General features: G+C 43.9%; 1 protein-coding gene across 11 annotated transcripts in view; it reads right to left on the bottom strand.

Annotated features, from left to right (window-relative positions):
- Atosa (atos homolog A) overlaps nt 1–6,988 on the bottom strand; it is a 78,008-nt gene extending 71,020 nt beyond the window's left edge. For 4 of the 11 annotated variants that reach the window (XR_015626475.1, XR_015626478.1, NM_001436468.1 and 1 more), the window contains 2 exon segments: nt 6,637–6,988; nt 6,104–6,220 (listed from right to left, as the gene is read on the bottom strand). Coding sequence is in view for 6 of the 11 variants with exons in the window: in NM_001436468.1 (NP_001423397.1) it covers nt 6,104–6,119 (16 nt within the window). In the remaining 5 variants the exon portion in view is untranslated. 11 annotated transcript variants of the gene reach the window in all.
- Nucleotides 6,989–12,929: the final 5,941 nt, after the last annotated feature.

Below are 12,929 nucleotides of genomic sequence, written 5' to 3'. Positions count from 1 at the left end.
CGCCCTCCAGGCTTTCTCTAAATGATTGGCTTCTTCCTTTGAAAATGTCCAAAAGCAACACCAGCAGCAGCTCACATTTGCATGCTTAGTAAGCGGCAGCTGCTGTTCTGAGCACATTATGTATGTTAACTTATTTCATTTTCTGGGTAACTCTAAGCCAAGGTACTATTTATTAAAAAGCCCATTGTGAAGACCCTGGAGGCAGGACACAGCATCCAGCCACAAAGCTCAGGAATAACAAATGGAAACGCTGGTTTCCCCAGCGGCTTTTACACTTGTTTGTTTGTTTGTTTGTTTGTTTGCGGTGTGTATGAGAGCGGCCTGTGTCTGTTCCCTCTGGGTTTTAGGGATGAAATTCAGGTTGTCAGCCATGACAGCCAGACTCCTTCAATCCTATTTTTCCCAATAATTAAATTATAATACCTTATAATACTGCCATGTAAATTAGTTACCAGCAAGGCTGGGAGCACATACTAGAATGCCACATTTGAAAGTAGGGTTCACCTTTTTAACTATCTAAGATACCCTGTGTAAGAAACTAAAACCCTCTGTGACTCACTTTCACTCATCTATACAACAAAGGTGCTACAATAGCTATGTGCCTGAGTATCTGTGCAGACCAAGTGATGTCTGGAAAGGACACAGAACAGGATCTCTGCACGGCCGAGTATCAGCTGTCATTAATACCTCTATTACCTTCCGCTGGGGGGAAGCCAAAGACTGCTGTGGTTAACATAGCCAACATCTCTTTTCTTCCAGCAGCTGTCATTTCTGTTGTTTGATTTACACAGGCTGGCAGTCAACCATTCGCACCACAAAAGGAACGCACCCTGATCCACCCCCACCCCCACACACACTCTCCTGTCCTAATCACAGCTTCCTTCTATCTCAGGTACCTGTAGACCATCATTTGAAGAAAAAGGGGTTGTTTATGTGTATATAAGAAGGTCCAAAGTCACGGCAATCCAGAGGTTAATGACAAAATTTCTAAGATGATAAAAGGGAGAGCCAGCACATTTTGACTTAAAAAAATAACAAATTGTTTTATAGACCAAGTTTTACACTAATAGTTCTCACTTGAGGATCAGACATGATCTAAAAAAATATCTAAGTATGAATTGAAACGCAGTATATTTAAATAATTGATTTATTGATAACTGAGGTTTGTTTTAACAAGTTTCTGTAACCCAAAACAGTACTTAAAATAGGCAAAATTAAGATACTTTATGTTTGTAGCATGTGAGAATATGACTTAATTACTTCTATACAAATGTCACATCTGAAAGACTTCCCAAGAGACACCAGACATCCCAAATTTGTATAACTTGGGTCAGTCCCAAGTTGCACATCCTTGAGTCTAAGGCAGAAGAGCTCACCCTCTGCAGCCACCTGGCTGGCCTCAGCAGGTATGCCATTTAAAAAACTATAATCCGGGAAAACTTATTCTAGCCACACCACTCCTCAGACAAACATTAAGATAGTTCTAAGAGCAGGAGATGGCATAAAGAAATAAACTACACACTAATGTCCTGCACTCCTTCTTAGGATGCATGTTTCCCCCGGATAGCTATATATTAAGAGGTTACTGAATGTTCCCGAACTTTCCCAGGTCGGGTGTTATGAATGGAAAAGAAAGACCAGTACTAGGCCACTGCACACTTACTCCTTCCCTCTGTGGTAGAGTTTGCAACTGACCAACATTTCGGCAGCCATGTGCGCACAATGATAAAGTCAGGTACTTAGTCCTAGTCCTACCGTGTGCCAACCACTACGTAGTTGAGGTGGGAGATTGCAGAAGTGCTGTGATGAAGATCATACAGTGAGCTAGAAAAGACACAGTCCCGACTCGAGTGCACACTAGCAACTAACATCAAGGACTCATGTTGCCACCATTACCCAAGCTATGTCCGAAAACTTAAAAGGTAAAATACTATTGACTCTGTGGAATGTACCCATTTGCTACACAGTAACATGTTAATTGAGTATAAACAAAATCTACAACTTTCACTTAATTAACAGGCAAGAGTTACTATGCATACCCAGCACATAAAGCAGTGGATCTCCACCTTCCTAATGCTGCAACCCTTTAAGCAGAAAATTACTTCATTGCTACTTCCCACAGCCCACAGGTTATGAGCTGCTGATAGAAGGAAGGTCTTTAGCACACCTTGAGATACGGAGTTGACATATTTCTAGAGGAATCTTGTCTCTTGCTCCCAAATCCACTTATGCCACTCTGATCATTATAATAAACCAAGAAACCATGAATTCAAAATATCATTACTGTGAAAAGCAAATTGACTACTTTGAAGATTATATATATAAATAGATACCCAACTCTGAAATCAGACCTGCTTCACCCTCCAAGAGGCTCACAGTGATAGGGTATATAGCTCAAGGACACTGAGTGTACAGGCCCTGGATTTACTCCCTAGCACCAAAAAGAAAACCTGAAGGGCTGAGGGCGTGGCTGAGTGGCTACTCTTGCAGAGGACCAGGCTCAGTTCTCAGCGCTCACATGGTGGCTCTCAACTGTGATTAACTCCAGTTCTAGTGTCTTCTTCTGGTCTCTGTAGATACCAGGCACGCATATGATGCACAGACATACAGGTGAGCAAAACACCCATACACATAAATGTTTTTAAAAAGATAAAAACAAAGCAGGAAATGAAGAAGAAAAAAACCAGAGGATATGAAACGAAAGGGTAAATGAAAAGCATCGTAATTTTTGTGTGATTCCCACTTAACAGTTTTTATTAGCCAACCAATTATCATACCCAATCACATAGATTAACAGGCTCCAAGTGCACTTACTTACAAACATTATAGCAAGTTCCAGGGCAGTGTGGGCTATATACACAGTGTGACCTTGTATCAAAAGACAAGGGTAGACACGGCTGTACCTTATTAAGCAAACAGTTTCAAGTTTCTACATTAAAACACACACTTTACTAGTTCTTGGATGAGCATCTGAGAGTCTTCCATTCACTCTCATTTTACAGAGAACCCAGTATCGGGTAAGATCATCTAGTTCTCCAGGGCACAGACTAAAAGCAGAAAAACTAAAGGAGCAAGGATAAGTACATCATTGACGAATACAGCAATTACAGGGAGCCATAACAGCAGATATAAACAGAGAAGAAAGAGTAGAGTAGTTAAAGTTAGAGACAACAAGAAAATTTCATGAACTTACCTAGCTTCTCTAGATCCTGACATGGTACAGAGATGCAATCTTCAGAAGCCCCCCTTTGTCATCAACTGAGGTTTGACTATATGGATGGTACACACTCTTTTTCCCTGAAAAAGCATGTGTGCTCGTGTGCGCCTGTGTGAGCGCATGTGTGTCTGTGTGTGTACATGTGCTTGTGCGTATGATGGCCAGAAGGGGGCCTCAGATCCCCTGGAGGTGGCATGACAGGTGGTTGTGAGCCATCCTGTGTGATGCTGGAACCTGACCTCAGTTCCTTTGGAAGAGCAGCCGGTAAGTGGTCTGGACTTCTGGACTATGGAGTCATCTCTCCAGCCTCTCTCTCTCTCTCTCTCTCTCTCTCTCTCTCTCTCTCTCTCTCTCTCTCTCTCTCTCTCTCTTTCTCTCTCTCTCTAACTGGAATAAAAGGCAGCACTTGGTCAATGGAGGCAAGAGAACCAGAAGTTCAATGCCAGTCTCAGCTACAAAGTAAGCTGAAGACTAGCCTGGGCTAAATAAGACCATACAAGAGCATGTTGCACAGAGTGATGAAAAAAATCTGAAAAACTTACTTTAGTGTCTCTGTAGTAGTTTATTAAGTAAGAATTTGTAATAACTCTGAATCTTGTTCCAAAACAAAAAGTATCCATGAGCCGGATGGACAACAGTCCATGGCTTTATAAAATAAGAGCTCAACACTGGACTTGGGATTGCTTCATTTTTATCTAAGAGTGATAAAGGAGGCCTTGTCTTCCAGGAGAAAGAAACTCACTTGCACTCCCCAGGAATCTTGAAGTGGGTTTGTTTTCCTTATTAACTTAGTATCAGTATATTACTGAACCTTTTATTGCTTAGTTACAACTCTACCTGAGGTAAAACAACTTTCCTCAACTTTCTGCTGCGAATGCTAGCTTTTCAACTGTTGTGGCTTTAAAACAACTTTTTAACAACAATCCAAGGCAAACAGTGACTTTGATTCATTTGCTTGTTTATTCTGAGATGTAGCTTCTGACCTCAGAGCGAGTTTTTCCAGTCACTGATGTAATCTAAAAATCTAAACTTAGCATGGTCCACAGGCAGTCAGCCCTCAGTAGCGATGCATTCGATGACACTCCTACAGGCTTTAGCCGCAAACCTATTTTACTTAACGGTAAAGCATTCGAAACTAATTTAAAGCATGAAGTTAAATATAGCTGTCTCCCACTCCTTCCTAGGATATTTTAATAGTCATTACGACCAAATGATATATCTTATCTAGACAATATTTCTAATCACTTTGAAATATATATATGCATATGTATATATGATTTTCTTTTGCATCGGTTCTTGTTAATCCACCTCAGCAGATAAATCACTATTTCCTATCCTGAAACCTTAGATTTGGATGAATGCTGTAGTCTAGTCCTTACTTCAAACACGATACCTACTGTATAATCCCCTGGACTCAAACTCCTATCAAAGAAGTCCTCACTCCTAACCGCTACCATAACAAAGACCTCTCTGTCCTTATATGACGGCTGACGAGCACCTTCTTTTCAAGTCTTTGAAAAGCAAAATGAGGCCGGTGTGGTGCTGTATCCCCGTAATCTCGGCATCCAAGAGATTAAGGCAGGGAGGGATCCTAGCTGTAGGCTAGCCTCCGGTAGTAGTGATACCCCTTTTCAAGATATTTCTTATTATTTTAAAAAGATTCCCTTATTGGGTCTATGTGTACATTGTGTGTAAATGTGATCGGGTTGAGGTCGGAGGTCAGAGGTCAACTTTCAGCAGCCTCCTTACCTTGTAGGCTCTAGAGTTTGAACTCAGATCATCAGGCTTGGTGGCACCTTTACCCACTGAGCCATCTCCTGGGCTTGTGACAACCTTTGTTCATTTTTCATTCAAATTATATGCCAGGGTTGGGAGAGGAGTAAGACAGATGTGTGTGTATGTGTGTGTGTGTGTGTGTGTGTGTGTGTGTGTGTGTATATATATATATATATATATATATATATATATATATATACATTTTTCTCTAAATCTTGAAAATATAGGTTTAGAACTGGGCTTGATAGCCCATGCCTTTAATCACTGCACTTGGGATTGTCTCTACAGAGGCAGGCAGATCTCTGTGTTCAAGGTCAGCCTTGTCTACAGATTGGATTTCAGGACAGCCAAGGCTACAAAGAGAAACCCTGTCTGGAACACAGGTTTAGAAAAGAAAGCTGTACAAAATACAGATTTAGAATGGACAATTGGGCCCTAATTGTCCATAGGAGACTGAAGCTGGGAACTCTGAAAACAGTTGGAATTGGAATTCACTTAAGAGTGAAAAACTAGGGAGGAGTCACAGTGGTACATGCCTGTAAAGCCAACATTTGCAGGTAAGGGTAAAAGGATCCTTAGGGATTCTGGGCCAACCTGGGTTACATGGTAAGAGACCTGTGCCAGCCTAGACAACTTGACAAAACCCTGTCTATAAAACAAACAGCAACAAAACACACCAAAAACAAACAAACAAAAAAAAACAAAAAAAAAACAAAAAAACCCACAAAAAACAGCTAATGGCTACAAATAATACTCTTTATGAAGTTCAAACTCAAGTTTCAAAAGTTGACAAACTTTTCTGAAGTTGGATTGACTTTACCTAAAATATGAATTACTGCAACTAAAAAGGATGCTAAGCCAGCAACCACTAGTAAATACTACCCTTGACACCTTCATTCTGCCAGACACTCTCTAAGAACAGGTCCTTCCACCGGACTTAACCACCTACTCCATAAGTCCATCTTTTCCTCAGAGTCTGGTGTCTTCCCAGAGACGGTTCGTCACGTCTGAAACAGGAATGGTAGATCCTGCCGAAAATTAGGTTAACGCCTCTAAATGGAGACAGAGAAACAAAACACAACTCAAGCCCTACTTAAATAAATCATTTACCTCGGTCTGGCTTCATTTTGGCATCCAATTTCCACCCAAAGTGCTGTAAAACACAGGTGTGGGTTCTTCCAACCGGCACACGGCTGACTCAATGGCTTCTGCTTCGTTTTCCAAACGCTAAGAGATCAAAATAAACAGAAAAATATGAAGAAAAAGAAATAATCGGGTCTTAATCCCCCGGATCTTGCAAGAAAACGACTAAGTTAGGCCTCTTCCTGGTGCAGACTGCGGTGACAGAACCCTGGGCAGGTCTGAAGGAAAGGGGAAAAAAGTCTGTGCACCGCCTCCCCAGGCGTCCTCGGGCCTAGCACCCCTGTTCCCCGCCCCTGCGCTCTCCAGGCCAAGGTGTCCTCCTCTGACACAGCGTCTCGGAAGCACCAGCAGGATCTATTTATGCCCTGGAGGTACAGGCACGGAGGAGGAAGAGTCGGGCCACAGGAGCTAAGGCAGCCCTCGGTCCTGTAGCCTCCGGGCACTGAGGCACCTCCGCAGGGGCTCGGGCGCAGCAGCCCCCTCAGCCCCCCGGGCCTCACCTGCGGGGATCCCCTCTGGCTAACCTCGCCGAGGCTTCAGTAGCCGGGTTCCAGCCGGAGCCGGTCAGCAGCAGAGTCTGGGCATGTCCTCAGCCGCGCCGACCCACGCGTGGCTCTGCCCACCCGGGAACGGCTCCCATAGCCCGCCCGCTCGCCGCCCTCCGGGACCCCTCGCTCCTCCTCCCGGCACTGCTCTCTGCGGCCGCCGGGCCGCTCACATCACACTCTGTGCTCCGGGCCACGCCTCCCCGAGCGCAGCGCACAGCGACCCCGCGGCTGCCGAGACGCCGAGACGCCGCGCCCCGCGCATCCACCGGCCCCGCTGCCTGCCAGGCTCGCTCGCTTGCTCTCTACTCTTTCTCTCACTGTTTGCCCTGTCAAAACACTACTCTGGTCACGTGTCTCAACAACAGCCAACCCACTCTCGTCACTTCCTCCGCCGAGGCTGCGCGCGCCGGTTGTTATGGCAACGCCGCCGCGCGCCCTGGAGTTGGAGTTTGGGGACCCGTCTTGCGGGACAAGGGTCTCAGAGGACCCGGGGACCCGCAGGCACCGCGCGCCTAAGCAGCCGTGGAACTGCGCTCCAAGTGCACTGGGGTCACCTGGGAGATGTCACCCCAGGGCTTACCCCAGACGGGAAGATAATTATAGTTTCTACTCCTCCACAGGGATGCTGGCCTGGCGCAAAAGAGCTGGAAATCCAGCAGCCCTAAATGCATGCATTTTCCCAATGGGATCCTGTTTGATGTGGCCTGGACAGGAAGGTGGGGGGAGTCAAACCTACCAGGGAAGGGTACTTGAGGACCAAGGAAGGCCCCTTCCCACTGCACCCTAGATTTTTTCCGCATCTGTAGGACTTAAGAACCCAAGCTTCAGAAGCACTGGATGAGCTAAAAATAGCTCGTAACTTCTAGAGCACTGACTCACCGCCAAGCGGACACTTCTGACACCATGTTATTGTTGGGGAGCTGTAATTTTCTTGTTGTGCTATAACAATGTGACACGATGACACGGCGTGTTCTGATGTTGTGTCATCACTTAAACACAAACAGATGTCAAGAGTTGCTGTAGCTAAAAAAAGCAACAAGGGCTGAAGCTATTAGCCACTCAGTTTATAGGCAAACCCAAATGAAAAAGTACAAAATTGCAAGGCTCTAGTTTCGCTGGGGGGAAAAAACACACTTTTTTAAAAAAGCTTTTTTTCCCCCCTGCATATGAGAATCACAACAGGAAGAACTAAGAAGGTCTGTGGTCGACTCCTCTCTCTTTATAGTTTTCCCTTCCTAAATTTTTAGAGGTATGATTTTTTTTTTACCCACCACTTTTGTAAAACACAAGACTGGCGATTTTATTTATTATTGTTGTTGATGATGATGTAAAATTCTTATTTTTTCGTGTAGGAGAGAGGGCTTGGGATGCTACTCAGTGATAGGGTGCTTGCCTAGCATGCGCAAAAACCCTAAGAATAAAATAACTTCTGTGTATGGGTATTTTTTTGTGTGTTTGTCTATGCGCTACATGGGTGCAGTACATCTAAAGGCCAGAAGTGGGCGTCGGATCTAGAGTTACAGATGTTTGTAAGCTGGGAACTGATTACAGGTCCTCTACAAGTGCCTTTACCTGCTGGGCCATCTCTGCAGCTCTGTTGTGAAAAGGTGACACTTTCTAGATGACTAGACTGTACAATAGAATAAAGTGTACAACCAAGTTATTAACTTCAGCTCCAAAGCTGGTTTGAGCAGACAAATACTATAGTCACTGGGTATGCTGGCAGTGGGAAGTGGGCCTTTGGACAATGGAAAGAGTTTGTTGATATAGTGATGGCTACAAACGTTAACTCCTGGTAGACTTCCCGTGGGTACTGTTTAATAATGTCTTGTGTGGTTAAAGAAGGAGGCAAAACTTTGATTTGTTTGGAGATCACTTCTTGGTTAACCTTGGCAATGGGAGACATACAGAACAGTCATAGATAACCCGAGATACTTAAGTTAGCACAACAGCTGGCTTAAGTCAGATAACAGCTATTATAGAATATGTAGGATGATGTAGAATATAGGTGAAGAGACAGCAAGAGGTGTGGTTCAGCACCCCTCTCCCCAGCTTAGTTTGTAAGTAGTATAAAGAACAGAAAAATGGGCTGACAAAATGACTTAGGTGGTAAAAGGCGCTTGCCACCAAGCCTGGTGATCTGAGTTCAATCACCCCAGCTCTAGGACCTCGATGGTGGAAGAAAAGACTGACTCCCACAAGTTGTTCTCTGGCTTACACACACACACACACACACACACACACACACACACACACACACCCTTCACAATATAATTATACGCAGAAATAATAGAAAAATATTCAGAGAACACATGTAATCCTAGCGTTCAGGGGTTAAGACAGGAGGATTGCTGTAAATTTGTTACTTGCCTTAACTTGCCTGAACTACACAATGAATTCCAGGTCAATCAAGGCCACAGAGTGAAATTCTAGTTTTTGTTTTGGTTTGGCTTTGTGCTTTGTTTTTCAAGAGAGAATCGCACTGTGTAGCTCTGGCTGTCCAGGAACCTCCTCTGTAGATCAGGCCAGGCTGACCTCTGACTCACAGGGATCTGCCTGCTTCTGCCTCCAGAGGGCTGGGATTACAGGTGTGTGTGCCACCACGCCCAGCTCAGATTCTGTCTTAAAAACCAAGCCAAAACATTTTTTTGAAAGGGCTGTAGACGAACGAGCTCTGTGGTAGAATCCCATCACTGCAAGAAAGAGATCTGAAGACAAAGAAGACATTGGTCACTAAATGTCTTCTTTAGTGACAAAGAGATTGGTCACTAAAGCAGGAATGTCTTTAATTCTGCAAAAGCTCTTGTATTGTAAAGTTGAATGTGTTAAGAAACTCTTCAGATAACAAAAGTAATTCTGGGGCTGGAGAGATAGCTCAGTGGTTAAGAGCACTGGCTGGTCTTCTAGAGGACAGGAGTTAATTCCCAGCAATTAGATGGTAGCTTATGACCATCTATAAAGGGATCTGATACTTTCTTCTGGCATGCAGGTGTTCATGCAGCAGAACACTCGTGTGTGTGTGTGTGTGTGTGTGTGTGTGTGTGTGTGTGTGTATTTTCTAAGTCAGTCTATGGACTGTAGGCATGGTTAAGAGCACTGTGCAGGTTCAATTCTCAGCACCCACATGGAAGCTATCTGTGATTCTAGTTCCAGGGCCTTCTCAGGCACCAGGCACACATGTGATATATATATGCATTAAATAAAAATAATTTTTGAAAAGTAATTCTATTTATAGCTAAAGGACAGCCATGAAAGAATATTTAAAACTGTCAAATGCAAATACATTATCTTGTTTGTTTGCTTAGAGGCTGAGTCTGGCTATGTAACCCAGGCTGATGTAGAGCCCAAGATTCCTTTTCTCAAAGTCTCCGTCCTCTTATTACAAGTTGTGTGCCACTGTGCCAGATATATACTCTCTTAAATAGGACGCTTGGTAACATTTCCATCATAAACTATATGGAAATAATGTGAAATGTTAATTAGAATGTGTGGCTAAATCTAGTCTTCCAGAGTAACTAACAGCAGACAGACCAAACTCTGTGGGTTCTTCTCTAAAATGTAAGCTGTTTTTTTCTGAATGGTTTCTGGCCATTCATTAAATTCACCAAGTCTATTTCCTCCTAGAAGTAAAGAATTACAGAGTCACAGCTAAGATACCAGCTTCTATAAACAATGCTACACCTCCCTTCCACTGGTTGGCTGCTCTGTCCTTTAGTGACACTGTCCACTCTCTGTGACCACAGGTATAAGGAAGTAAGAAATGGTTCTAGTTCCTGCCTGCAGAAGTGAATGTAGTACCTGGACACACGAAAGCTTCTAAATTTAACACCATGGCAACTTTTAACGATTCCACAGGTTTGCTGAACCATGGGAGGCCTCTGCCGTGGCGTGTATGAGCATGTCTGTGAGGTTAGAGGTCAAGCGAGGCTGTCATTCCATGGTCGCCACCCACAAGTTTATGTTGCATTTGTTGTCTTGCCCCTGGATTACATAATTTAATTTGCTTTTTAGTTTCTTCCATTTTCCTGCAAATTTCATTTTTCTTTCATGGCCGAATGAAGTCCCAGCAAGGTGTATGGGATTCCTCACCGATGCATCGGTTTATCTAGGCAGAGCTGGTGTCTTGCCGTTCTGAAAAGAGCAGCACTAACCTCGGGTGTAAAGAGATTCTGTGGCAGAGCAGACTCCTTTGGTGTGCCGACCATATTCTTTTAAAGGCTTGTTTTATTTTTAATTATGTGTCTCTCTGGGGCCCATGTGAGTGCAGGTGCCCAAGAGGCCAGAAGAGGGTTTCAGATCCCCTTGAGCTTGAGTTAGGCAGTAGTGACCTGCCTGATGTGGGTGCTAAGAACTTAACTTGGGGCTTGTGCCAAGAGTAGTACAGGTACTCAACCAACTCAACCACTAAGCCCCCTACTACTACCTACTTTTAATAAGTAAAATAGGAATTATATACATATATACATATATACATATATATACATATATACATATATATATGAAGTTGTGAAGGGGGCATGGGGAGAGTTGGAGGGGAAAGGGGTAGATATGATTATGTCACTTATGCACTTTATAAAATATAATGAATAAAAAATGAGTGAAAGAGAAGAGATGTGTCAAGTTGGCTGGTGAGGGATGGGGAGAAGGAAAAGCGAGAGTAGGGGAATTTTTGCTTTAGACACACTGTGTTTGACAACCGTAAGCATCTAAACAGATATTCAGAAACAGAAAAACATTCTGCCCTGGGACCTGTGGACAGGGTCTCACTGTAAGCGCATGGTGGCAACGCCACAGTAGAAGAAGAGATGGCCAGGCCTGTGGGGATCTAGAAAAGAGGGGGCCCAGTGACCTCAGCAGCTGCAGAGACTTCAAGGTACAGATTGAGAAACATCACAAGGCTGTCACAGCACGAGTAAAGGAAGAAACCATTTTGTCATTGCTTTTACAAAGGCAGAGACGGGAAGCAGTTGGCGAACGATCCATGCTTGGAAAATTTACTTTATTGCTGTGGAATTGACAGTTTCTTCACATCAGGTCTGTGTGGCACAAGTCTGCAAAGAGCTGACAAGTTTTTCCCAAGCATTATTTTAGGAACTTGCCATCATTTGTACTAAATCCTGTTATGTGGTAAAATGTTCCAGTAATAGTCTAATGTGCTAGGGCTGGAGAGCTGGTGCAGCAGAAAGGCAAGCTTGCTGCCCACTGTTGGAGAGGACTGGAGTTTGGTTCCCAGCCCTCACATCAAGCACCTCAGAGCAATCTGTTATTCCAGCTCCAGGAGATCAGATGCCCTCTTCTGGCCTGCGTACACACACACACACACACACACACACACACACATGCACTCACACAGGCACTCACACACGTGCACACATGCATGTATACTTGCTCTAACAAACACTCAAACACACACACATGCACACACACTCATACACAGATGCACACACACAAACAAAAATAAAACAAATCTTTGGAGAAATCTAACGTTTGGAAATTTTGCAGGAAATATTTTTCTAAGAGTGATGTGCTTCAGAGATGGTTTCTGGTGTATTGGAATGCCACGTATTGAAAACTACAGGATTCCTGCTGATCCCACTCAGAAATATCTGTGGATGAATTCTTTCTGCATTGTGCCATATGTGTTTTCCTCCCAGTAAATTCTGACTCATGTCTAGCTTTTTGTCAGACTGCATCAGGATGATTCCAGGAAACATGGCTGGGCATCCGGGTACTATTCATCAAGTGAACGCCTCAGACTGGAGACATTTTGTGAAGATGTGGGTGTGTAATGAAGTTGGCTTGGCTGTTTGGGTTATTGACGTGAGCACAAGGCGGCCCCTGGTTATGGCCTTTAATAGTATGTAGCACTCATCCATGCAAGATGCCTCAGTATACTGCCTTGCTTGCGGCTCCCTTTGTGCCAGAACTCTGATGCCCCTGGACCCTGGGATTGATCCAGGGATCAATATCTGACCCGAAGCAACCTTCTACAATATCAGTGGCCTGCAGAGTGGACTGTTGCTAGAGAATTGAACCAAATAGAAGTGTATCATGCTGGTTAATGACTGACTAATCTACATAGGAATGTGCTATACTAGTTAGTATAACAGGCTAAACCAAAGAGCTATGGATTAGACTGGTTAGTGACTTGATAAACCAGATAGGGATATGTTACACTGGTTAGTATCCAGCTAAGACACAGAGGCATGTGCTACACTGCTTATGAATGGATAAGGTAGATAGAT

The sequence above is a fragment of the Rattus norvegicus genome, chromosome 8 (genome assembly GCF_021556685.1).
Source record: "Rattus norvegicus strain SHRSP/BbbUtx chromosome 8, alternate assembly SHRSP_T2T, whole genome shotgun sequence".
Taxonomy (NCBI): domain Eukaryota; kingdom Metazoa; phylum Chordata; class Mammalia; order Rodentia; family Muridae; genus Rattus; species Rattus norvegicus.
The sequence above is the reverse complement of the archived record's forward strand: the minus strand, read 5'-3'. Positions and strand labels throughout refer to the sequence as shown.